Source organism: Petaurus breviceps, unplaced genomic scaffold (genome assembly GCF_028583685.1).
Source record: "Petaurus breviceps papuanus isolate PSGF00001 unplaced genomic scaffold, PetGlider_PUasm1.0 186, whole genome shotgun sequence".
In the NCBI taxonomy this organism is placed as follows: domain Eukaryota; kingdom Metazoa; phylum Chordata; class Mammalia; order Diprotodontia; family Petauridae; genus Petaurus; species Petaurus breviceps.
Window position 1 is genome coordinate 22,246,169 of NW_027185798.1, and position 24,789 is coordinate 22,270,957.

Genomic DNA, 24,789 nt, shown 5'->3' on the forward strand with positions numbered 1-24,789 from the left:
GCACGTCCATGGGGCATGGGAGATCTTTAAATCCCATAACCCTTACAAACACTTACTAGCTGTGTGACTTTGGGCAAGTCACTTAACCCCAATTGCCCTCCAAAAAGCAAAAAAAAAAAAAAAAAGCAAGCATATGAGTTGGTAGCTACTAAACTTCTGTCTAGGTAACTTTTTGTGGAGTAATAATACCATCACTGACTTTTTATCCCCCCTCTCTTTTTGGATGAGATATTCTCCTTTTCCCCTTCAGATTGAACAATTATCTGCCAGGGCTTTAAAAATTACTCTACCTCCTTCTCACACTGTTCTAATCCATCAGTGCCCGCCTCCCCCATCTTCTTGTGTGTATCACATGAAAGACTGAGGTGTTTTGAGCCCAAATATGGGTGAGTGGTTCCACTGCCATCCATGGTAAAGATAGATTGCTGTAGAAATACTAGCAAATCTGTTCAATTTTGCATCTATTTGTCCTCATTCCAGGTTCATTTATAAATGCTCTTGGAATGGTTTTAATCTCATGCCAAGCTTTCTGCAAGCTCCTGTTCTCATCTTCTGCTTTCACTTTTATGTAAGCTGATTCTGCTCATTGCTTTCCATCATTCTCCATAATATTTTTACAGATTAACACGTCTTCTAAATCACTGTTGCATTTGCATGCCATGTGGGATAACACCAGTATCTACCCAGATCCCCCACCCCCACCCCACCCTGATTCCAATAGCATGGACTAAGATAGAGTTTCTCTTTAGAGAAATGGTGAAAAAGTTGAAGCTTGACTGCCCCAGGAAAAGGGCAAGATTAAAACTCTCTTGAAGCAGTTTCCTGGTGTTCCCTGCCTGTATGTTTCTTTCTTTTTTTTTTTTTGCCTTTTGGAGGGCAATTGGGGTTAAGTAACTTGCCCAAGGTTACACAGCTAGTTTGTGTGTGTGTGTTAAGTGTCTGAAGCCGGAACCGAACTTGGGTCCTCCTGACTCCTTGCTGGTGCTTTTACTCACTGCGCCACCTAGCCACCCCCTGTATGTTTCTTATTGGTCACCTAAGGGCTGTTATGGGAATGGGAATCTGAAGATCTTCTCTGCCCCTAGGCCCTTTGATAGGCCTAAGTGACTCTGAGAACCTTCCCAGATTTGAAAATATACTCTGCCCCTTAATAGGCTGAATGTGGTCATATGGAGCCTGTGGCAAGAGGCTTGTTTTTCAGGAATGCCCACACCTTGGTGCTTTGTGATTGGGCAGTGGATCAAGAGGGTTGTTGCATTCTTTGAGCCAGGAGAATGCTATATATACCCTGATGTGAGGTTTTGTTTTGGGGCTCACTTTGAGAAGAGTTATGTGATTTGACCAGATGAGACTCTGGGCAGCTGTTGAGCCCCCTGGCTCTAAAAAACCCAGATGATGGTGCTTCTCTCTCTGGTAACTGACTAGGTATGGATGTAATGGTCAGACAGTTGGAAATCTGTCTGCTGATCTGTTTCTCTGCTTGTAACTTGTTTGTATTCTCTGAAGTTCAGGGTGCTGACCTTTTTCTCTTGAACTAGGTAAGTGACATATATTTGATTAAAGTAAGATTGTTAACCCATTTTGAGTTGCTTTCCTTTACAAAAGCAGATCTAAGAATGTATGTTGGTAGCCACCCTGGGTATGCTAGGGTGCTTGCTGCTACAAGGGAATAAAAGGCCCACCTATATGGGGTCAGTGTACTTAAGGCTTAGTGGATATCCCAAGGGCAGGCAAATCACCACATCCTGTCCTGCTGAGCATATATATGTAAAGGGGCTACATCTACCTGAGCTATGTACTGCTTATTAAATATTCTGTGTTAGGGCTAAGTAAACCTCCTTTCATCTTGGATCATTGTATTTCTGAGAATAGTTAAGTTATTCACAACTGATCATTTTATAATATTGCTGTTACTTTGTACATAGTACATTTCACTTTGCATCAGCCTATGCAAATCTTCTCAGGTTTTTCCAAGAGCATCCTGCTCATCATTTCTTACAATACACAACAGTATTCCATCACAATCATATACCACAACTTGTTCAACCTTTTCCCAGTTGATGGGCATCCCATCAATTTCTAATTCTTCGCTCCCAGAAAAGAACTGCTATGAATATTTTTGTACATATAGGTCTTTTTCCTTTTTTTTTTAATCTCTTTTGGGATACAGACCTAGTAGTGGTATTGCTAGGTCAAATGGTTGGGCATAGTTCCAAATTGCTCTACAGAATTAAGCCTCCTTTTGTTAACCATTCAATGACCTACCAATGCCTCATGGCATCTGAACTAGCAGAGTCAGGCCAACCCCTAACCACATTTCTCCAACTGACAAGGAAAGCAAATGTTTGACACTGGAGATGGTTTCTGGGCCCTTTATTATCTCTTCATTTTGACAATTCTCTTTACATTACTTAAACTTTAAAAAATGTTGTTAATCAGAATCAATGTCTTGACCTTTACCCATTTTCCATTTTTCAGGGTTAACAGGTTTTTTTCATTTTTTAAAAATTTGGAGTTACAAATTCTCTTCCTTTCTCCAGGCCCTCCCCCACCCACTGAGAAGGCAAGCAACATAATATCAATTATACATTTGAAATCATGCAAAAAATTTCCATGTTAGGGGAGGCTAGGTGCTGCAGTGAATAGAGCACTGGCCCTGGAGTCAGGAGGACCTGAGTTCAAATCTGACCTCAGACACTTAACACAGAAACTAGCCATATGACCTAGGGCAAGTCACAACCCCAATTGCCCTCTAAAAAGCAAAAAAAAAAAAAAATTCCATGTTAACCATGTTGCCAAAAAAAAGCAAGAAAAATGAAGAAACTGAAAAAATTATGGTTCCATTTGTACTCAGCAGTCATCAGGTCTCTCTCTGGTGGTGGATAACATTTTTCATCAAAAGTTCTTTGAAATTGGCTTGGATCATTCTGTTGATCAGAGTAGCTAAGTCTTTCACAGTTGATTATCATTACTATATTGCTTTTACAGGTTATTTAAGTAATAGATTGGGTCATAGATCACATGTGATATCTTCTCATTTCTAGTTTCTATCCTTCTTAAGGTGGTGTTGACTTTGACCTTCTAGTTGATGGTCAGACAAATACACAAGCAGCTAATTCTGAAGGGAACTCCTGTCATGGGTAATGAATTGTCTCCTTTCTGTTAAGGTATTCTCAATTTTACTTTTTGTAACGGTTGGTACTATGTCCAGATTTCTTCTTGAAATGAGGCTCCTTAGTAGTAAGGAGAAGCAGAAGCCCTTTGACTTCTCATTTTTGAACCATGAACTATATTTCCCAGTTTTTTTTTTTAACTATCTTCCCTTGTGCCCACCTTCACACTGAAGTTACTTATAATCAATTGATTTATTTAGGAAGCTTTTGTGAAATTCTTGCTGAAATTTCTCATCTACTTCATTGGCCCATAATCTGTGGTTATCTTTACAATGGTCCTTTTGCATATTATGCTCATTGTGACACATCGCATATTCCTAATAAATGATTGTTGACTGGCTGATCACTGCCTGATAGAAAGACCAAATATCCCAAGTCATCTCACTTCTTAGCACGAAATGAAACCATCCGGGTGTCAACGCGTCAGGAAGACCTGACTCGAATCCTGCCTCAGACATCTGGCTGGGTGCCCCTCTCTCAGCCTCAGTTTCCTCATCTGCATAATGGGGATAATAGACCTTACAATTGTTGTGGGGAGCAAATGCGACTGCTGTACAAGCCAGCTATTACACCTCCAATTGCTCCTCCAAGGTGGCTTTTAGTAATTCAGTTCTTCCAGGGTCTATCAACTGCTTACGCAAACAGATCTCACGGGCGTGGTTATTAGCCACCTATGGGAGCTGGGAGACTTTGTTCTGACTCCGCCCCCAGGCACGATGACTCCGCCCCTGGCCTCTCCATCCCACTCCCTGCAGGCTCTGCAGAATCACTGACCGACGCCCCCTTGGGCCTGAGGGAAGGAGTGCACCGAGGCCGCGTGCGTGCGGCCGGGACGGGAGCAAGACTGGGGGCGTGGCTGCGTCAGTGACTTTAGGGCGACGTGTCCAATAACAGCGGAGCGCGCGGCTGTTTCGAATGGGTTCGGCCGATGGCTAGAAGGCGTCCTCTTCTGAGCTCTCTCGCTGCTTGGCGTCTCGGCGGCTTTGTGGACCCGTAGGAGCTGAGGCGCTCGCTCGCCTCCCCAGCCCTCGGCGCGCCATGTGGCAGGTGAGGAGTCTCAGCTCGCCTGCTGCGCCGTAGCGGGTGAGCCGGGCCAGGCCGGGCCTGTCGGGGCTTCCGTTAGTTCTTCCCTCGGGGGAGGGGGAGGGGCGCAGCCTTTCTTAGCGAAGGGGCTTCGGTGTGCGGGATGTAGACCAGAAGCTCCTTGACGGCAGGAGCCGTTCATTTTTACGTACTTTGTAAAAACGCTTTTGAATCCACACCACAACCCTGGTGCTGTTGCCTCATTTTACAGTCGAGGAAACTGAGGCGGGCAGAGGTGACTTGTTTACGGGTGCGCTGTAGTTGAACTCAGGTTGTCCCTGATGCTCCATCCGCTGCGTTGTGACCTAAAGCCTGCTTTTTACCTTTTTTTGGTTAAATCCCCAGCGCTTAGCATTGTGCCTGGCACGTAGTGGGCGCGTCCTAGATGATTGCGCACTTGTGCTAGGTCTGGGAACATCAGGAAAGCGCGGTCCCTGCCCTAAGCATGCAAACAATTCTGTGCGTACAGAGCATACGTGGGAAGTTACAATCTCTTGGATTTTTGCATCTTATAAGTTTTACCAAGCAACTCACCTTACTATTGTTGCTTCCTTATTCCCTTTGTGCCTTGAAGTTCAGACAAGGGGGCTGGGACAAGCTGCTAGCCTGATATTTTATGTGTAATGTTCTTTAGTCTGTTGGGGCAGACGGACAAAATGACCACTTTTTTAAAAAAGTATTTAAAAAAAAAGTTTCCCCCCAGTTACACGTAAAAGCAATTTTCAACATTCGCCTTTAAAATTTTTAGTTCCAAATTCTCTCCCTCTCAACAAGGCAAGTAGTTCAATATAGGCTGTACATGTGCAGTCCTGCAAAACATATCCATAACAGTCATGTTGCCAAAGAAAACATAGCCAGAAAAACCTCGAGAAAAATAAAGTTGAAAAGAAGTGTGCTTCCATCTGTATTCAGATACCATCAATTCTTTCCCTGGGGATAGGTAGCAGTTTTCATCATAAGTCCTTCAGATAAGTCTAGTCTTGGATTGTTGTATTGCTGAGAATAACTAAGTCATTCACAGCTGATCACCTTACAGTCTTGCTGTTACTTTGTACACAGTACATTTCGTGTTACACCAGCCCATTCAAGTCTTTCCAGGATTTTCAGAGAGCATCTTGCTCATCATAAAATGACTACTTTTTAGAGTCATTTTTTTTACAGGTATTTGAGGTAATTGGGGAGGAGCTCAAGTAAGTTCCTGCTTTTACTCTCCTGTGTTGGCTCTGCTGTCCCATAAAATGATTTTTAAAAACTGACAAAACATATTAGGATGTAAGCTTATCTTTATCTTATGTAGGCTCACTGAAGGCATATTTAAAACATCACCAGGAGCAGGTGCAGTATCGTGTAGTTTATCCTGTTACCTTTCTTCTGATTGGATTTTGGAAACATTTTGTTTTATACAGTTTGGAAATGACCAATATTGAATATGGTAATCCTGAAAATGTTCTTAAATTTTAAAAAAATAAATGTTACATCAGTACAATTGTATGCAAGTTTTGTCTGTGTTCTGGTTCCTGTCAGTTTATTTGTTGAAATCAAGATTAAGTGACTTGCCTAAGGTCACAGGGTAAGTGTCTGAGGTCAGATATTTTGAGGTTTGCATTTGTAGTACAGGGATTTACACTTATGTATTAAGTATCTAGCACATACCGTGTTTCCCCGATAATAAGACACTGTCTTATTAATTTTTTTTGGAAAGAAAAACACCAGAGGGCTTATTTTCAGGGGAGGGCTTATGTTGTCCTGCCTCAGCTCCCCTCCGCGGCACTGCTCTCAATGGCGCCAGCAAGTAAATCACTGGGGAAGAACAGGATGACGCGCTCACTGCTGCAGCTCTGATTGGATGCAGTTTGGAGTTTCGGGGGGGGGGGGACGACGGTGCATACAGAGGGTACCGTAATGTAGCGTGTAGCGCAGGGGATCACCTTCACTACAGTAGCAATCTCAATAGGGCTTATTTTCGGGGGAGGGCTTATTTTCGGGATAGGTCTTATTATCGGGGAAACACGGTAATTCTGGCCTCCCAGTTTTCTGACTTGGATGTCTTTCTAGGTGCTAATTTATTGCAGCCTGATATATTAAAATGCACAGTTTTTATTGATTCTTTGAATAATTAACATCAATCAAATCCAGCTTCTCTAAGGGTAAACTCTTCTGTACTTTCTGGTGGTAGTGACCCAGTCTATTGTCTATTGTAAACCTCTCCATTTCTGTAAATCTATGTGACTTGGTCATTTCTTCAAAGCTTTTTTGTTGACATGTTGTTGGCTAAATTTATGTGAACATCACCAATATCCTTTCCACTCTTGAATCTTAGTTCTTTCAAAGGCTCTATCTGGAAGCAAAACACTTGATTTACATTAGATAAATCCAGTGGCGTGTATTTAATCCTAACCTTTACTGTTGTTTGCCTTACATTCTTAAAGAGAACCATGACATCAGCCACATGATACCATGGACTTGCAAGTGAACTGGATTTAAGTGAGGCAGGGCTGTGCAAAGTCACCAGCCTCACTATCTCCTCCAGAGCCATCTGGGTACAGTGGCCAGTTAGAGATCAGGACAACTGGCAGGCTCTGGATGCAGTGGGAGACCTTGGCCTTTTGAAGCTAAAGTCTTTCCCAGGTGTCAGTTTGACTGAGGCAATGCCCATTCAGTGATTAAGACTAGGTAAGAAGTGATGTCTTTTCTAGGAGCATTTTTGTAAAATTTTAACCTGTTTATCTTATTCTCTGTGAACATCTGTCAGTCTTCTTTCTTTGAAAATAAGATCTGGGTTTCATTTTTATAGATTTTAAATTCATTGTTGTCCATTTTACTATTCTAGAAACTTACCTTAAGACTTATTATTGTAGAGGAGTTAATTGCTCTAAAAGTGTTCCTCCCATTGTGTTTTAACTTCTCTACATAAACAGCCATAGCTTTCTTGTCACTATTTTTTCTTGGCGTATTCTAAGAATTTTATACTTCTCTAGTCCAAGTGATATTTCTATATCATATGATAGGTTTTCTGTGAGATGAAGAAATTGTTCAGTGTATTCTTCAGCAGTGCCGCATAACTTTATGGTCATCCGAATTACATCAAGTGATTAATAAGATGTTTTGGTATAACTTCCTTTTTGACTTGGAAGCTGTCCTGAGTTCATTTGAGGAAAAATAATGCTGATGACAAGGTTAGGCAAAACCATGATAAACTTAAACATTCTGAAAGATGCCATGTTTTATGTATTTGTTCTTAACGTTGTGATGGTGATATATTTTGGATAGAGAACAATTTGTCATATAAATATCAAATGCTCTAGTGTTCCCACCGTGCTTGGGTCTGTTTATATATTTGTAAATGAGTGTGGAACTGACTCAAAAACTTTGCAATAGGTAATGAAGGTGGTATAATGTTATGGCATTTGGGATGACTTTTCCATGACATTTCCATGATTTTCTTGCATCACTCTCATTTCTTTTCCCAATTTTTCCTCTACTTCTCTCACTTGATTTTCAAAATCCTTTTTGAGCTCTCCCATGGCCTGAGGCCAGTTCATATTTTTCTTGGAGGCTTTTGATACAGGAGGTTTGACTTTGTTGTCTTCTTCTGGTTGTATGTTTTGATCTTTGTTACCAAAGTCAGATTCTATGGTCTGACTTTTTAAATGCTGTTTGCTTATCTTCCCTGCCAAATACTTGACTTTCTGTTTGTCAAGGTAGGTTTGTCTGCTTCCAGTGGGGGTGGGTGTACTGTTCCAGGCTTCAGTGGTTTTGTATCTGCTGCTTGATCCCCCATTGTCTATGGACCCAGAGCTCTGGAAGCAGCCATTGCTGCTGCTTCTGCTGCCACCATTTCCACTGCCCTGATGCTGGGGCTGGACCCCAACTGGACCATGCTCTTCTTTCACTTAGGTCCCAGAGAGTTTTCCCACTGATCTTCTTTGCTGTCTTTGGTGTTTGTGGGTTAAGAAGCCTGGAAACTGCCACAGTTGCCAGTGATTCAGTGCCCTGAGTCATGCTCATGCTCAGCCTGGTGCAATATATCCCTTCCTGTCGATCTTTCAGGCTGTCTTGGGCTGGAGATGTGTTTCACTCTGTCATATTGTGGGTTCTGTAATTCTAGAATTTGTTTGGAGTCATTTTTTACAGGTATTTGGAGGGGTTTGGGGGAGAGCTCAGGCTAGTCTCTGCTTAGTCCCCTTGGCCCCTTAACTTTGCCATTTTGATTTTGTCCCCCCAAACCATTTCCTAACAGATATGGTCAAAGGATATGAACAAACACCTTTCCAAAAAAACTATAAACTATTAGCTGTATGAAAGAATATGTGAAATCTTCATCATGAGAGGAATACAGAGAAAACCAACTCTGAGGTTTTACCTCATAACCAACAAATTGATGACATCAGTGTTGGAGAGTGATGGAAAAGCACACTAATATAATGTAAGTGGATCTGCAAATTGGTCCAGCTGTTCTAGAATTCAATCTGGAATTATTCAAAGAAAGGGATTAAAATGGCCATACTCTTTGACCTATAGATTCCACTGCTGGGCCTATACTCCAAGGAGGTCAAAAAGAAAAACTCCATATATGCCAAAAATATTTCTAGCAGTACTTATTTAATTCTTTTTTTAAATTAAAAGAATCTACTTTTTCCTCATTTCCTCTCCCCCACCCCCCCATTAAGAAAAACAAAAGCCTTATAACAAAACCCTTATATAGTCAAACAAAACTTTTCCAAAAAAAAAAAAAATACATATCTCTGGGTCCATCACTTCCCTGTCAGGAGCTGGGCTGTCTGTTTCGTCCTGAGTCCTTTAGAACTAGTGATCATTACATTGATCAGTGTCTTTCAAAGCTGTTTCTTTTTATGGTGTTTTTTTCTTTTTCTTTTTGGAGGGGGAAGGCAGGGCAACTGGGGGTTAAGTGACTTGCCCAAGGTCACATGGCTAGTAAGTGTTAAGTGTGGGAGGGTAGATTTGAATTCAGGTCCTTCTGACTCCAGGGCCGGTCCTTTATTTACTGTGCCACCTAGCTGCCCCAGCAGTGTTGTTGTTATTGTATAAATTGTTCTGATTCTGCTCACTAAGTTCAATATCATTTCATACAAGTCATCCAGATTTCTCTGAAACTATCTCCATCATTTCTTCTACTCAGTAATATTCTAGTACATCGACATACCATCATTTGTTCAACCATTTCTCAATTGATGTACACCCACCTAGTTTCCAATTCTTTTCTACCACTAAAAGAGCTGGCAGCCCCCACCTTTTTTTTAAAGATACGGTTTTTTGTAATAGTAAAAGAATTGTAAGTGAAGTAGATAAGCGCTCTGTTGGGGGCTGGCAAAGCATGTTGGGGTACATGAGTATTACTGTGCTCTAAGAACTGAGGAATATAGCTGCAAAGTGAAAGAAGTAAAGAGAGCCAGGAGAACAATAGAGTCTAAACTGCTGACCAAATTTGGCCCCAGGGAATAGGGATGTGAAGGCACCTTGTTCTGGGCAGTGCCTTTCAAAATGTTTTACTCTTTAGGTTAGAAAGAAATGAGACTATATATATAACCTATAGCAAATTGCTTGCCTTCTCAATGAAGGGGTTGAAGAGAGAGAGAGAATTTGGAGCACAAAATTTTAAAAATGAATGTTGTTTGTTTTTACATGTAATTGGGTAAAAATAAAATACTAAATTTTAAAAAGAGAAAGAAAGGAGACACCCCAAGCCCTTCTAACACTTAACAAAAGGAAATTTAACAGTAGGATTGAAAGGAAATTCGACAAGGATATGACCTTCTGATAGCTCCTAGATCCCCTCAGGGTAGAACTTTTGGAGTTTTTGTTAAGTGAAGATTTTTTTTTTTGCCTTTTTGGAGGGCAGTTGGGGTTAAGTAACTTGCCCAAGGTTACACGGCTAGTTTTTGTGTGTGTGTGTTAAATGTCTGAGGCCAGAACTGAACTTGGCTCCTCCTGACTCTGGGGTCAGTGCTTAATCACTGCCCCACCTTATTTTTACCAGATTTGTCTAAATTAGAAGAAAGCAGGTTGAAGTCACCAACTATTATTGTCTTACTCTGTACATCTTCTAATTCAGCTATTTTTCTATTACTTAGGTGCTTCATTATTAGATGTATTTGTAAATATGATATTGATACTGTCTTTTTAAACACTTTTATTTCAGTTAACATTTATTTTCTTTCCCTGACCCCATTAGAAAAAAGAGAAAAAGGAAAATACCCGAACCTCTTATAACAAATGTGCCTAGTCAAGAAAACTCTCTGACTATATAAAAAAATGTATATCTTATTCTGCAGCTTGAGTCCATCACCTCTCTGTCAAGAGATGAGAGTATGCATCATCTATCTTATGAAATGGTCATTGCACTGATTAGAGTTTTAAAAAAATGTTCATCTTTACACTGTTGTTATTGTATAGATGTTTTCCTGGTTCACCTTATTCTGAATCAGTCTTCCCCAGTTTTTTTTTTTAAACTATACATTTCCAGTTTCAACTGGGCATAGACCAATATCTATCTCATGCCATAAACCAAGATAAGTTCAAAATAGATAATGATTTAGATATAAAGAGTGATATCATAAGCAAATTAGTGGAGCATGGAAGAAATTGCCTGTCATATCTCTGGATAGGGGAAGAGTTCATGGCCAAAAAAGAAACAGAGAGGTTCATAAGAGGTAAAATGACTAATTTTGATAATATAAAATTTAAACATTTTTGCACAAAGAAAACCGCTGCAGCTAAAATGAGAAGAAAAGCAAGAAATTGGAAGGGAAAAAATTTTTGCAGCAAGTTTCTCTGATAGAAGTCTCATTTCTCAAGTATATAGGGAACTGAGCCAAATGTGTAAGAATTAGAGCCATTCCCCAATTGATAAATTGTCAAGGGATATGAACAGGCAGTTTTCAGGGAAAGAAATTAAAACTATTAGTAACCATATGAAAGATATTTTAAATCATTAATATTTATAGAAACACAAATTAAAGTAACTCTAAGGTACCACTTCACACCCATCAGATAGGCTAAGATTATATAGGAAAATGACAAATGCCACAGGGGATGTAGGAAAATATGTATACTAATGTACTGTTGGTTAAGGTATGAGTTAAACAAACCTCTGGAGAATAATTTGGAACTATGCCCTAAAAGCTATTACACTGTATCCTTTGATCCTGTGATACTGCTACTAGGTCTATACCCCCAAAGAAATTAGAGAAAAAGGAAAAGGACTCAGATGTATAAAAGTATTTATAGCAGGTCTTTTTGTGGTGGCAAAGAATTGGAAACTGGGGATGTACATCAATTGAGGAATGGCCAAACAAATTATGGTTTATGAATGTGATGGAATGCTATTGTGCTATAAGCAGTGATGATGAGGATGATTTCATGAAAATCTGGGAAGACTTATGTAAAGTGAAGCAAAGTGAAGTGAGCAGGACCAGGAGAACAGTAACAGCAGTAATATAAAGTTAATCAATTGTGAAAGACTTAGTTACCCTCTGATCAATACAATGATTCAGGACAAATCCAAAGGACTCTTGATGAAAAATGCTTTCTATCTCCAGATGGAGAACTGTTGAATTTAAAAGTGCAGATTAAAGCATATTTTTTTCCTGCCTTTTTCACGTGTGAGTGTGTGTGTGCGTGCATGCGTGTGTGTGTATTTTTGTTTTGTTTTTTGGCTAATGCAAAAATTTGTTTTGCATGACTTCATATTTGAAATGGGTTTTGTGTTTCTTTGTTTTCTTAATGAGTGGGGGAAGGGAGAGAATCCAGAACTGAAAATAAATAAAATTGAATTTAAAAACCTATCTTTTTCATTTTTTTTTTCCCTTTTGGAGGGCAATTGGGGTTAAGTAACTTGCCCAAGGTTACACAGAAAGTATTTTTGTGTGGGTGTTAAGTGTCTGAGGCTGGAACTGAACTAGGGTCCTCCCGACACTGGGGCCGGGCGTTTTACTCACTGCGCCACCTAGCAGCCCCCAAACCCATCTTTTTCATCATTTCTTACAGCAAAGCAATATTCCATTACATTTATGTATCATAATATGTTTGGCCATTTCCCAAATGATGAGCACCCCTTTAGTTTCTAGTTTTTTGTCATTACAAAGAGTCTAAAAATATTTTTGTAAAAATGGGTCCTTTTCTTCTCTTATCTCTTCGAGGATATAGGCCTAGTATTGATATCACCGGGTCAAAGGGATGGAGTTGATTGACTTTTAAAACCTGAGTCTAAGTTGCTTTCCAGAATAGCTGGGCCAATTCACAGTTTTACATTCATTATTATGTGTGTTTTTCAAAACCCATCTAACATTCATCATTTTCCCTTTTTGTCATCTTTGCCAAAAGGTTGAATCTTTTGTTGTTTGTGGTTGAACCTTAGTTGTTTGTAGTTTTTTCATTATTAGGGATTCAGAACATTTTTTAAAAATAAGGATATTCGGGGTGGCTAGGTGGTGCAGTGAATAGAGCACTAGCCCTGGATTCAGGAGGACCTGAGTTCAAATCTGGCTTCAGACACTTAACACTTGCTAGTCATGTGACCTTGGGCAAGTCACTTAACCCTAATTGCCCTGTCTTCCTCCCTCCAAAAAGCAAAAAAAAAAAATAGTTAAAAAAAATAAGGATATTGGTAACATGGATGTCTTCCTTTGAAAACTGCCTTTTTGATATTTTCTTGATCTCTCTAGTACTATTAAGCGTGGTTTCCCTGTTTGTTTCTTCTTTGACCATGTCTATTTTTATTGTCGTTTTGTCTGAAGTCATAATTACCCGCCCCCTTTTTTTGGATTTAGCTGAAGCATAATAAATTCAACTCCAATTCCTCATTTTAATTCTATGTGAATCTTTAAGTTTTAAGTATTTCTTACATGCAGTAGAATGTTAGGTTTTGCTTTCTAATCTCTAATCCATTCTGCCACTCTGCATCCCATTCATGATTGTGATTGTTTTTCCTTCCACCAAATCCTGGTAGTTTTTCTTTAAAGAAATCAGCTCTACATATCCATAATTTGGTGTGGTAAGAATAATACAACTCCAGTATCCAGTGTTTTGGGTCTTATATTCATTCCCAACATCCTCATTTTTAGAAAAGTATCAACTGTGCAATCAGCTATGCTTTTATTTTGAGATTTCTCCTACCCTGTAAATCTTTATTCATTATGTTTTAGATATTTGGACATTTTGTGATCTATTTCTAGCCATTTTGAAGGGGATGGGGAGAAAGCTGAATTTATATACATACTTACACTTGACCCTCTTCCTGGAAATCTCAGTTTCTACATCTGTGTAATGATGAGGTGGGATTGAATGATTCCTAAAGTACTTTCCTGCTCTAAAATTCTGAAAGATGGGCTTCTTGGGAGGTTTGAGTTCACTAATATCTCTATCCTAGGGAAAATCTGAGAACCGTCCTCCACTCCAGGAACTCATCTTGCAACCAAATGCTATTCCCAACCCTGGGAAAGTCACCTTGGCGTGTTCTACAACAAACCCCATGTTGTATCAGCCTGGACCACAGGTAAAATATAGTTGTCTAACTCAGGGCTGGACTTGTGAGTGGGGCCCTGCATCCAGCCTGAGATCCTAGGGGAGCAGTGGGCTAAGACAAGGAGACCATAATCGATAGGGGCGGTGACATCTGGGAAGCCTTAGCATATGGCCTTTGAGACTTCCATACTCCTGCTTAGCTGTTGGTTTCTATCACCTCTTCCTCCACTCAGCCTTCACTGAGCTGCAGAACAGCACTGGCTGATGAAAGAAGTCTTCCCTCCCTCTGCTTATTTTAAAGTGGAGCCCCTGACTGGCAATGACGTAGAAAGCAGGTCACAAGGGGCAGAAAGAATGGTGGCTGAGTGCAAGAGTAATTTATGGCCTTGGTAGAAGAGAGAATTCTTCGCTAAAAGAGCTGCAGCAATGTCTAATTCACTGTCTAACACTTTGTGAGATAGAAAAGAAGTAGGGAATACCCAGTGGGAACTGAAGTCCTGGGAGAGCATGATAGGATTTAACCACAGTCATATAATTAGCATCAGAATTGGGACTAGAATTTAGGTCTCCTATCTCCTGACCTAGGGGGCTTTCCACCTGTTTTTGCTGTCTCCTGATAGTCAGGCTGCACAGGTTAACACTTAGCTTTGTTCTTTGCACCATAGGCTGTATCTCCATTGCTGAATAGTCTTTCCGTGTATGTAGTTCAGTTGCTTTTGTGATCAAAAGAGATCAGCCTAGTTCTCTACAATGAAACAAAGCTAGTCTGAGCTCTGCTTGGCATGGCACCCTCTTGCTGAAATGGTGTAGCACCCCTGTGTTGAACAGAGAATTTAAGGAGCTTGCCCTGATGTGGTGCTTGCTTGCTCTATGTTTAATGTTTGATGACATGCCTGGGTTAGTAAAGTGACCTTTGTTTGCCAACTCCTTGACTTTTTCTTTCCTTGTTAGCAAGAGGACAACAGCATCCCATCTCCACTGGAATTTCCCAAGACCATCTGGGCAGATTTCCCTTCAGAACTGTCATATATGCCTTTGAAGGAGCTTGAGGCTTCCCAGGGTGACATAAAGGAGCAGTGTTTGGGTCTGGTTCCTCAAACCAGTTCTACTCCCAAAGCCTCTGAAGGATCACTGGCCCCGTTGAATGATGATGTGGTCAAAACGTTGACCTTGGTCCCCTCTCTTACCCAAGAAAGGTCCGGCCAAGGGCTGCAGTCAGACATTCCACTTGAAATGGATTTGGGTGCTAAGGCAGAAGCAAATAACATCTCTCCAAGTCTGACAGATACAGTGACCATCGGAGTAGTAGTACCTTGTCTGAAAGAAAATGCTGTGGACATTATCACTTCCACTCCAGAAAGAGCCATCTCCCAGAATGCTCTGTCACATCTTTTTACAGAGAATCCCCCCAATCCCTGTTCTGAGCAGAAGTACCCAGAGGAAAACTCTATAGATGTGGAGACAAAAGCTGTCCCTAAGGCCTCCATGCCTCTGGCAAGCAGCTCTTTGCTGCCTTCTTGTACGCGCCAGTTGCCTACCTCATCTGTCTCAGGGCACAGTCAACCTGCCATCCTTTTAGACCCAGACCCAGAAAGTACATCACTCCCAGCTACAGATGGAGGGGAACTGGAACCTTGCCACTCATCAGAGGAAGCCCAACCGACAGAAAGGCTGTCACTCCCTGCTCAGATTCCAGCAGAAACTGTACCCCAGGTGGCTCCCGTTGCTTCAGTGGGAGATTTTAGTCAAACCCATAGTCCCAGTACTGGATCATGGATGTCCCCATTGACCTGGCTGGATAAAGGGCTAAACACCTCAGCTATGCTGGAGAGTCTGCGCCAGAGCTTTCCCCTTTCTGCTCTGATGATAGATAGAGGGACCAGCACTACCCCTGTTTCTTCCAGCTCTGTGGGTTCATGGCTTGTGACCCCAGCTTTGCTGGAAAAGAGTACCAACACATCTCAGGCAGGGCAGACCAGTACAAAAGACAGTGCCTCTGAGACAGATTCCCTCCTATGGTGGTGAGTGACTTCTTGTACCCTTGCCTCTCTGGCTCTGTCTTAGCACCTTTTCCTCTGTCTCTCCCCACATCTCATACTTTCACCTTTTTACACAGTCAACCCCCAGATATGAGTGCCTTGTCTAGACGTGACCTGGAAGATCATCTGCTTAGCTCCCTCATTGTTCTGGAGGCCCTCTCACGGCAGCTTCGGGATTGGCAGAACAGTGGGGCTACCCCTCACCCTGAAGTCCAGGATAGCAGCACACAGACTGACATCTGTCTCAGTGAGGTAAGAGGGTCTGTTCCCAATCCTAGAAAACCCAGTGGACTCCATAAGGCAAAGGAGCGGGCATGGTGAATGTTGTCTTGCCTAGAGAGTACCTAGGAGGATTGTATAAGATTCCTCCTTGGCCTGCCCTCACCCTCTCTTCACCCTCCACCCCCATGCCACCAGTAAATAACAAGGAAGTGGAACCATGTAGAATTAAGGGAGTGGTTGTGGCTGGGAAGGGATTAGAGGTGGTGCACCGGGATGCACTGATGCAGCTACGGCCACATAGGCCTGGGAGGAGAGGGGCTGTTTGCTTTTAGCACAGGGAAGGAAATTATTGGAAACTAGGAGGGATCCAATAAGCTTTAACCTTAATGTCCTAACCTCCTATGTGTTCGAGCTCCCCAGCATATCGTGGCTCCTCAGATGTTGAGTAGAGGTGACTGCTGCTAGCTCTGAGAGGCGGTGATCGGTCTGTCTGTCTTTCCTTTAAACACCAAGCAAACCTGTTTGTGTTGATAATGTACCTGGCTGTAACTTTTGCCCAAGAAATTCTGAGAGCCGCAGGCTCATCATATCTTAGGCAGTTTATCCATTCTCCATTGTCACCCCTTCACCTCGTTCCCTATTCCCAAAGATTGGTCAGTGTCCTCTTTAGCCCGGTCTGCCTGGTCCTTTGGGAGGCCACTGAAGCAGAACAAGAGGGGAAATGACCTCCTCGCTCCATCCCACTAATCTGATCACCCGCCTGGCTGCCTCTGGTTCAGGCCACACACACACACACACACACACACACATCCTGCCTGGAGCACATGGGACACTCCGTGACTCTCAGCACATCACAGAGAAAGAGAGAGAGCTGCCTTGCTTTGGGAAGAAATTAAGGCCTTGGAGACTCCAGGGGAACTAGGCAGCTTTTAGAGTGAATCCCAAGAGAGCTGGGACAAAGCTACTTTAAATCCAAACTGCTGAAACATCATGACTCAGCATAATGATGCTGAGTCCGGTCCTATCCCACAGCTCGGCTTCGCTTTAGCACCACTGAGGTCCCCCCCCCCCACTTTGCCCAGATCTTCAAAGAAATTCTGCCACTTAGACCACCCTCATTTCTCACAGATATGGAAATTTTACTTTAATCCTGTTTCTTCCATCCCTTTCCTTCCCCACCCCAAGGTTTTGTGGGAGGTTAGGGGCACTGAGGCTCAGTCATCAGTCTTACTGTTCTTTCAGGGTGGGAAGGGCCCCGAAGGTTGAGAGTAGACAGTATCTTGGCAGTAGGCACTGACATATGAGGGTTTCTCTCTAGGTGGCAGATGAACCCCAGCATCTGCAGAAGAGTCAGGAGACCTGTCAGGATCTAGTACAGGCCAGGACTGTCATGGTAGGTACCTGGACTAGCCTTCTGGCTCTCGGGAGCTCCTTTGTCACACATTCTGGGCTCTCTGTTTTGAATATGTTGGGAAAGTGAAGAAAGAAGGGACCTGAGTGCCTGGCAGCTCAGTGAGCCTAGAGGCAGGAAGACCCAAGTTTAAATCTGGCCTTGAGACACTAGCTGAGTGACCCTGAGAAAGTCACTTAACCACTCACTGCCTGCCTTAGTTTCCTCAACTGTGAAATGGGAATCATAACAGCACCTACCTCAGAGTTGTTGTGAGGATCAAATACGTTTGTATTTATAAAGTGTTTGGCAGAGTTCCTGGCAAGTAATAGGCACTGTGTAAATGCTTATTCCCTTTCCCCGCTAACTAGCCTGTCAGTCTCTGACAGCCCACGTTGGTTAGCCACAGTGACCTTTTCCCCTTAGTTCAGGCCATTCCATCTAGGGTAAGCAGCATGTTTCCTTAGCCTTACTTCTTGCCTGCTGCAGATTTTAGGGGTGACCTGGCTGACTCAGGTGATTCCCTTTGTCCCTTGTAGCAGTTATGGGCTCTGGAGTCCCAGGAGCTCTTGTCCTCGCTAGACCAACACCTGCTGAACCTACAGGAGGACAGGACAGCAGTGAAGCAGGAGGTGAGTGCTCTGAGGATGGTGATGGAGGCTTAGAAGCCCAGGGAAGAGAATCCAGAAAGAGCCCAGCTTCTCATCTCACAGCACCAGCAAGCAGAAGTCTTAGTCTCCCGCTGCTGGGAGGTGCTGAAGGTGGCCAGGACAAAGTTCCAGAGCCACGTGGAAGAGAGGGATGAAGCAAGGAGCCAAGAAGAAACAGCCCTCAGAGGGAAAAATGCAGTAAGGACTGGGGGTTCTCTCCTGGGCAGCAGCTGCTGCTGTGACTGGCTCCACGTGCCTGCTAGCTCCCAGGGCTCCTGGCAGCAGACTGCTGTGGGACAGGGGGAGACGGGCAGACGTGGATGTTAGGCAGCCCTTTGGGGAGAGATGGGCATGGGCTTTCTGTGCTATCTGTGTCCATCTCCGGCCAGGCAGAGACAATATTGGAGGCCTTCTGTGCACATTTTGGTCAGCATATCAGCGAGCTCCAGCAGAATTTGAAGTCACAGATGGAGCTCTGGGGTCTCCTGAAGGAGACCCAAGCCCAGCAGGTAATGTGGAGAGGGAGGCAGGTAAGGTCATGAGGTGCCTCATTAGTCCATGGTGGGAAACAACACTCAGCCCATTTTTCCCACATGCCTTACGCTGTTGCATTCTGCAGGGACTGGTTTTTTTTTCTCCTGCAGGCTTCTCTTCGCTTAGAGCAGAAGGAGGTGGCACAGCAGTCAGGCCAGCTTGCTTCCACCTTACGGGAGGACTGGGTTACAATGCAGCTGGATGTGAGTGTGTGTCTTCATTATGGCCCCTCTTCTCCTTCTCTGTTCCTGTACCTTTCCCTCTGATTAGCTCTTTGTCTCCTGGCAGTATACAATGTGGACAGCCATGCTGAATCAGGCACAGAAGTTAATGGAGCCTTTGATAATCAAGAGTCAGAAGGCTTTGCAGGAGCGAGATGTAGCCAGGGAGAAGGAGGAACAGGTATAAGGCAGAGGGGCTGCTCGGGCCTGGTCCCCATTGGATCTGTCACACCCTCTGGCACTGGTCTTCCCAGTCTGCATTTTCATCAGCATTTCACTGTAAGACTTCTTCCTTCTATATTATGGATTGAGAATAACTAGCTAACGTGCAGGCTAGACTTTGGCATTCTCTGCTGTTTTACCTATGAAGTCACCTGCAGAGCCTGGCCAGTATAGAGGGTCATATGGAAGATTGTGCCACAGATCTGGCCCCATGGCCTTTACCTTGTGCCAATGTTTCTGCTCTTCCCCTTCTTTTCCTATTGTCCTGGCGTTCAGCCACAAACTCATCTCTTGCCTGTTTCTGCCCGGGAGCAAGATGGCTTACTGTTTTGTACTCCTTTTCCCTGGATAGGAAAACTAGACTAAGCTTTGAGACCTTTGGGCCAGGAGGAATTGCAAAATTAAATGCTCCTTTCCTCCCAGGTTTCCTGGCAGCTGGACCAGGTCTCTGCTCAGTTAAAGGACTCCCAGGCCCGAATTGAGCATCTGGAATTGGAAAACAGACGACTGGCAGCAGGTATAGATACCAGTACTGAAGGCTGGCCACAGCTTTGTACCAAGAGCCACAGATAATGTGACAGGAAGGGAAGAGAGGGATTCTTTCCTGGTCTATTTTGGGGACCTGTTCTAAAGAGTGACTTTTTAAGCTCCGTCTTCCCTGAGCTGCTCACTCTGTTACTCTGCGGCTTCCCAGAGACCAATAGTTGCCATGCTTTGGGAAGAGTTGAGAGTGGGGTTTCACAGGGACATTACTGGGGTCAACTTTGGTTTAGATCTGAAACTGCAGCTGCAGAGTCTGTCTAGCACCGAGAGTCATCTGGAAAAGCTCCAGGACCAGTATGACCGTTGTACCCAGGATCTGGCCTCCCGGGATGAAGCCCTTGCTGAGCTCACCTTGAGGAGGGAAGAGCAAGCTGCCTGGTGAGTCCCTGCAAGGGCTGGAAAGCCCAGGGGTTTGTCAGCCATATGGTGGAAAGCTGAAGAGAGGCCTTTGATAGGTGGCAGGAGGCAGAAGCAACCTTGAAGCTGGCTCAGCTGAAGCAACAGGCAGCCCTCATGGAGGAGGTTCGAGAACTGCAGGAGACTGTAGAGGTGAGTGCTGTGCTTAATGTCAAGGAAGGCCGGAGGCCCCAACCATTGATTCCTCCCCAGACATCATTGTTGGGGGTCTGTAGATTACATGGGACTGAAAGAAGCTGCATTACCCTTAAGACTTCGAAACTCAGGATTTGCTTCTCTACTCATCTCTGTCCCTTTCCTCTTTCTTCTGTCCTCGCAGTTTCTGAACCAAGAGAACCAAGTATCCCACACAGAGCTGACTAGGTTGGAATCTCAGCTGAAAACCACCCTGGCAGTGCTCCAGGAGCACACTGTGCAGTGCCAGGATCTCAGGGACTCTGTGGACAGCCTTGAGTAATATCTTCCTTCACTGTTAAGTCTTCACTTTCCCAGAAATAGGCTCTAGAAATTGAGTATTCCGGGGAGGCTTTGTCACATGGCCCCAGGGAGCCTCTTCCCTTGTATTGGGATAGCCTTTACCGAGGAATGTTGGGCTGCTTTCCTCATGGGGAGAAATCACTGGAGGTGACTCATCTTGACCCTTGGCTCCCTTCTCCTGTCCCTTGTCCCCTCATCCAGGGCCAGACTTGCTGATGCCACATCAGAGGCCCAGGAACTGAAGAAGATGTACCAGAGTTCCCCAAAGCTGTCCATGCTTACTCAGACCTTGCATAACCTGGTTCTCTCACTACAGATAACATTAAAGAAGGAGGTAGGACACCTGTGCCCTGTCTCCTGACTGCCAGTCCAGTCTGCATTTCATTGCCAGACTGATCTTTCTAACACTGCTTAGGTCACTTGCTCAGAAACCCTTAATGACTGCATACTTCCTAAGGCTTCTTAACTTGGACCTTCTGTAAGGCCTTCTCCAGCCTGGTTCCATGTAACCTCACTTTTTTCCCCAAGATGAGTCCTCTACTTCAACTAGACAGGCCTTTCTAGCACTGGCTTCCAGAATGCCCTGTTTGCCTTCTGGCCTCCTTGCCTTTGCCCTTCCTAGAAGTCCTCGCCCTTTCTTCCCCTCAACCTAAATAAATGCTGTCCAGCTTAAGCCCTGCCTCCTCCATGAAGATGTCCTTGACCATTCTAGTCCCAGCGATCTCTCCTTTGTTCTACAGTCCTCCCCCTTGTGTTTGGCACTTGGTCACATAGGGCCTTTCCTTGAGTTTTGTCTGGCCTCCTTAGCTAGTCTGTAAGCTCCTTTGTCAAGAGTTATACTTCTTTATATCCTGAACTGTTCTTGGTGCTGAATGTGCAGGGTAATAAATGCCTAATTGATTGTTTCCCTGGTGCCCTTCCCCGGTGAGTGAGCACCTCAAGGGAGTGGGGAAGACCTTCAGCCCCAGAGAGGGTTGAGTGCCTCCTCCTTCCTTTGGCTTTTGTCCACAGGCTGAGCTGGGGAGCCCTGTGAGTGCAGCCCGGACCCCTGCCCGGCACCTCCAACCCAGCGACAGCAGCTTCCTGGGCAGTGTCTTAAGAGCTGTGGAAGGAGGTGAGGGGCCCAAGCGGAGTGTGGCCTGCCATGTGGAGCTGGGAGCCTCTCTAGATGATGAACATGGCCCAGACTGGTCACTCTCCATCATTCGAGTAAGGTCATGGTAGAGGCACCAGATGACTGCCCTCTGGCTGGTTTTGTTTTTCAGAGTTAGAGCCTGACCTCACCCCTTTGCTCGGAAGTGACAGAAATGCTTTTGCCCAAGTGGAGCCTCTGCTCTCCCTTTGGCCTGCAGATCCAGGTGAGCCCCAGAGGTTTTTATGTATCCACAGGGGGCTGAGAGGCTTGGAGGGTCTGGGCTGGGCTTCCTTGTACCACTGTTTGCCGGGTACACTGTGGTGCCCTTCCTCACCCTGTTCCCTTCATATTGTTTGTATTCAGTCCTTTCTGGTTGGATTGCCTCAGGGGGGCTGTACTTAACATCTTTTTCACTTGTGACTGTGTAGAAAGGGAAGGAAGTGGGCTATGTTCATCTTCAGCCTGCTAATCTTCCCTCTGTGGGGCCTGTTCTCCCAGGGGTCCCCCACATCGACAAGAGTCTAGAAGAGTTGGCTGGCCTGGTGCAGGAGGCTCAGAGCCTATGCTCTCAGCTCCAGGACTCTAACGAAAAAGCTGTTTGGGCCCTGCAGCAAGAAATGTGAGAAGGATTGGGACACTGGCGGGAGCTGGGCAAGGGGCAATGCCAGGGGAGTGCGTGTGAAGGTAGGGAGTGGGGGGCAATCCTGTGACACATTTCTGTTCTGGGTTCACTCCAGTCCTGTGTCCCACCCCCCACGCCCCCCATAAAGGAATAATGCTGAACTCTTCCACAGACACAGTTTACAAGTCAAACTGCAGGCCCAGGAGGAACAGCACCAGGAAGCCCTGAAGATTCAAGAGGCAGAGGTGGAGAAGTTCAGCCAAGCCCTCTGTGTGCGCTACAAGGTGAGGGAGAGGCCCAAAACTGGGGCAGCCCAGAACTGGGACAGCAGAGGGGCCCAGTGGGACCCATGGCTCCTTGAGGATTCTGCTTGGGTGGGGATTTTCCAGCTACTGCCCTACTTCTGCCCTGCCCTACCAAGGGTTAGAGGAATGAGTCTTAGCAGCTTTGACCTCTTCTTTTCCAAGCAGACCCAAGAAAAAGAGGTGTCCACATGGGGAAGGTCATATTACCCATATGAGTACTGAGGTGTTCTGGCACCCCTTAGGAAGATGGCAGAGATTGTAGCTGAACTGTGCCACTGGGCCTCACCATGGGATTAGCACTGCCATGTTTTCTTGTAGGCATGAGAAGAGGTTGGCTCGCCTGTGGCCTGATCCAAACTTTCCCTGCCCTCTCTTTTTCCCTGCAGAATGAGAAGGAACTCCAGGAAGTGATACAGCAGCAGGACAAGAAGCTCCTGGAGCAAATAGATAAGATTGGAGAATTCACAGTATGTTTACTGTGATTCCTGGCCTCCTGCCCTTTTTGGCAGCACTGGCATTCACTCCTGTCCTGCATCCTTCCATGTGTCCCTGAGGCTTGGGCCATTACTGATCTTTCCTCTCATCCCTAGAGCCTTCGAGAAGAGGTAACCCAGCTCACCCAGTTGTTACAGCGATCAGAGATTGAGGTCAGGGTGCTCCGGGAGGCGCTGGCATGCCAGCAGAATCCAAATTCTCAGCCCGTGGACACTGCTTGGATTCAGGAGAAAGTGTGGCTGTGCCAGGAGGTAGAGTTTGGGCCCTGCCGGGGAAGTGGGCTACGCCAGAGGCTTCAGTGGGTCTGTAGCCATTAGCATTGGGAATGGAACATGCAGCCCGGTGAGATTCAAAACACTGCTTCACAGGTTGATAAGCTGAGACTGTTACTGCTTGATATGGAAAAAGAGAAGGCAGCACTTTTGGTCAAGTCTCAGAGGCATGTAAGTGTTTGGGGCCAGTCTGTCTTCCCACTTGGTGCTTGTTGCCAGGACTTGTTTCCTCTGTCCCACATACTCTGGGTTAAGTCTCTCAAGCCTCCTTCCCTTAGGAGGAAAGTTAATGCTCTCTGTTGCTCTGGCAGAGGATCATTTTGGAAGAGAACCTGAGGTGTTCAGAAAAGGAGCTGGAGAAGCTGGACAGCATCTTAGAACAGGTCCATGAGGTAAAGGTATTGGGGGGAATGGAATAAAATAGAAAAATATTAAGTGTGTATTATGTGCCAAGCCCTGTGCTAAACAAGGGAATACATCCAGGAAATCGAGGCCATCTCTGCTCTCAAACAGTTCTTCTATTTTAATTGGGAGAAACCACACATAAAGGAAAGTCCAGCCACAGGACAGCTGGAAAAACACAGTGGGGCTTCATTAGGGTGAAGTGGTATGATCACAGTGGTGAAAATGATGGTCAGTGCAGACCCCACCACCTTTCTCTAGAAAGGAGCAGCCCTTCCATTAGATCTTATAAATTTCAGTGACTTAATTTGCTCAATAGCAGTAGTTCTTAATCTGAGGTCCCTGAACCCCCCAAGAAATCTGTGGATAGATTTCAAGGGGTCTGTGTACTTAATGTAGGGGGGATGCATCTTTATTTGTAACCCTATGTACTTTATACATTTAAGAAGCTTATTCTGAGAAAGGCTTCACCAAACTGCCAGAGGGGTCTGTGACCCCAGAAAGACCCTTTTTCCTTTCATTGATGTTGGGGCTCTTTACTGAGAGAAAGAAGGGGAGAGAGTGAAGGGCTTCTGGACTAGGAGGAGCCAGCTAAGCTGCCACTGCTTCTTCCCTTTGTCTTCTCTTCAGGCTTTGTCGAACATTCCTGAGATTGTGAGTGGCTGCCAGGAATTGCAAAAAGTGGTGCAATTACTGAGATAATGACCACAAAGTGAGAACAAACTGGACCTATTTTGGGGGGGATGGAGGCTGGATAGGAAAGAAGAAAAGATGCTGTGAAGAAGACAGCAATCTGTATATACTTAAGTGTATTTAAAGTTTGAATAAATTAATTTATGATAAGTTGTCCTTGTGGAGTGGTGACCCTGAGTTTTCAAAGGTCGTACCAATGGTCTGCAGACTCTAGCAGGTCCTCCTAATCTAGGAGGATTTCAAAGTGTAACTCAGAATGGACTGTACACCTGTCACATGAGCATGGAAGCAAGGCCAGGAGATGAATTGTTTTGGATTCAGCAAGTCCCAAAGATCATCTAGGTGGGGAGAGTTGGGATCAGTAATAAAGGGAGGGGGTGCCAGTGAAATCATAGATCCTTGGAAGAGACA

At 44.5% G+C, this 24,789-nt stretch overlaps 1 protein-coding gene across 4 annotated transcripts; it reads left to right on the forward strand.

Moving 5' to 3' along the window:
- Positions 1–4,024: 4,024 nt before the first annotated feature.
- Positions 4,025–24,531, forward strand: SPAG5 (sperm associated antigen 5). 4 transcript variants are annotated; one of them, XM_069089803.1, is made up of 24 exons: positions 4,025–4,256; positions 13,645–13,770; positions 14,691–15,760; positions 15,856–16,030; positions 17,319–17,393; positions 17,930–18,022; positions 18,104–18,238; positions 18,430–18,549; positions 18,685–18,777; positions 18,863–18,976; positions 19,441–19,534; positions 19,791–19,938; positions 20,016–20,109; positions 20,297–20,430; positions 20,656–20,788; positions 21,466–21,568; positions 21,720–21,812; positions 22,088–22,208; positions 22,384–22,495; positions 22,903–22,983; positions 23,107–23,262; positions 23,380–23,454; positions 23,595–23,675; positions 24,316–24,531. In XM_069089803.1, exons 2-24 carry the CDS (start codon positions 13,747–13,749, stop codon positions 24,385–24,387), a joined length of 3,396 nt encoding a protein of 1,131 aa, XP_068945904.1. In that variant the 5' UTR covers positions 4,025–4,256; positions 13,645–13,746; the 3' UTR covers positions 24,388–24,531. The 4 variants fall into 4 exon arrangements, with proteins under 4 accessions (XP_068945904.1, XP_068945903.1, XP_068945906.1 ...); XM_069089802.1 differs by having other exon boundaries at positions 4,025–4,220; XM_069089804.1 differs by lacking the exon at positions 4,025–4,256 and adding an exon at positions 7,554–8,682.
- Positions 24,532–24,789: the final 258 nt, after the last annotated feature.

Bases quoted from the DNA above. Each gene is read 5' to 3' on its own strand.
- SPAG5 (XM_069089802.1), top strand. The intron at 19,535-19,790 runs GTATAGATACCA...ACTTTGGTTTAG, and splicing joins AAACAGACGACTGGCAGCAG to ATCTGAAACTGCAGCTGCAG. The intron at 21,813-22,087 runs GTGAGCCCCAGA...CTGTTCTCCCAG, and splicing joins CCTTTGGCCTGCAGATCCAG to GGGTCCCCCACATCGACAAG.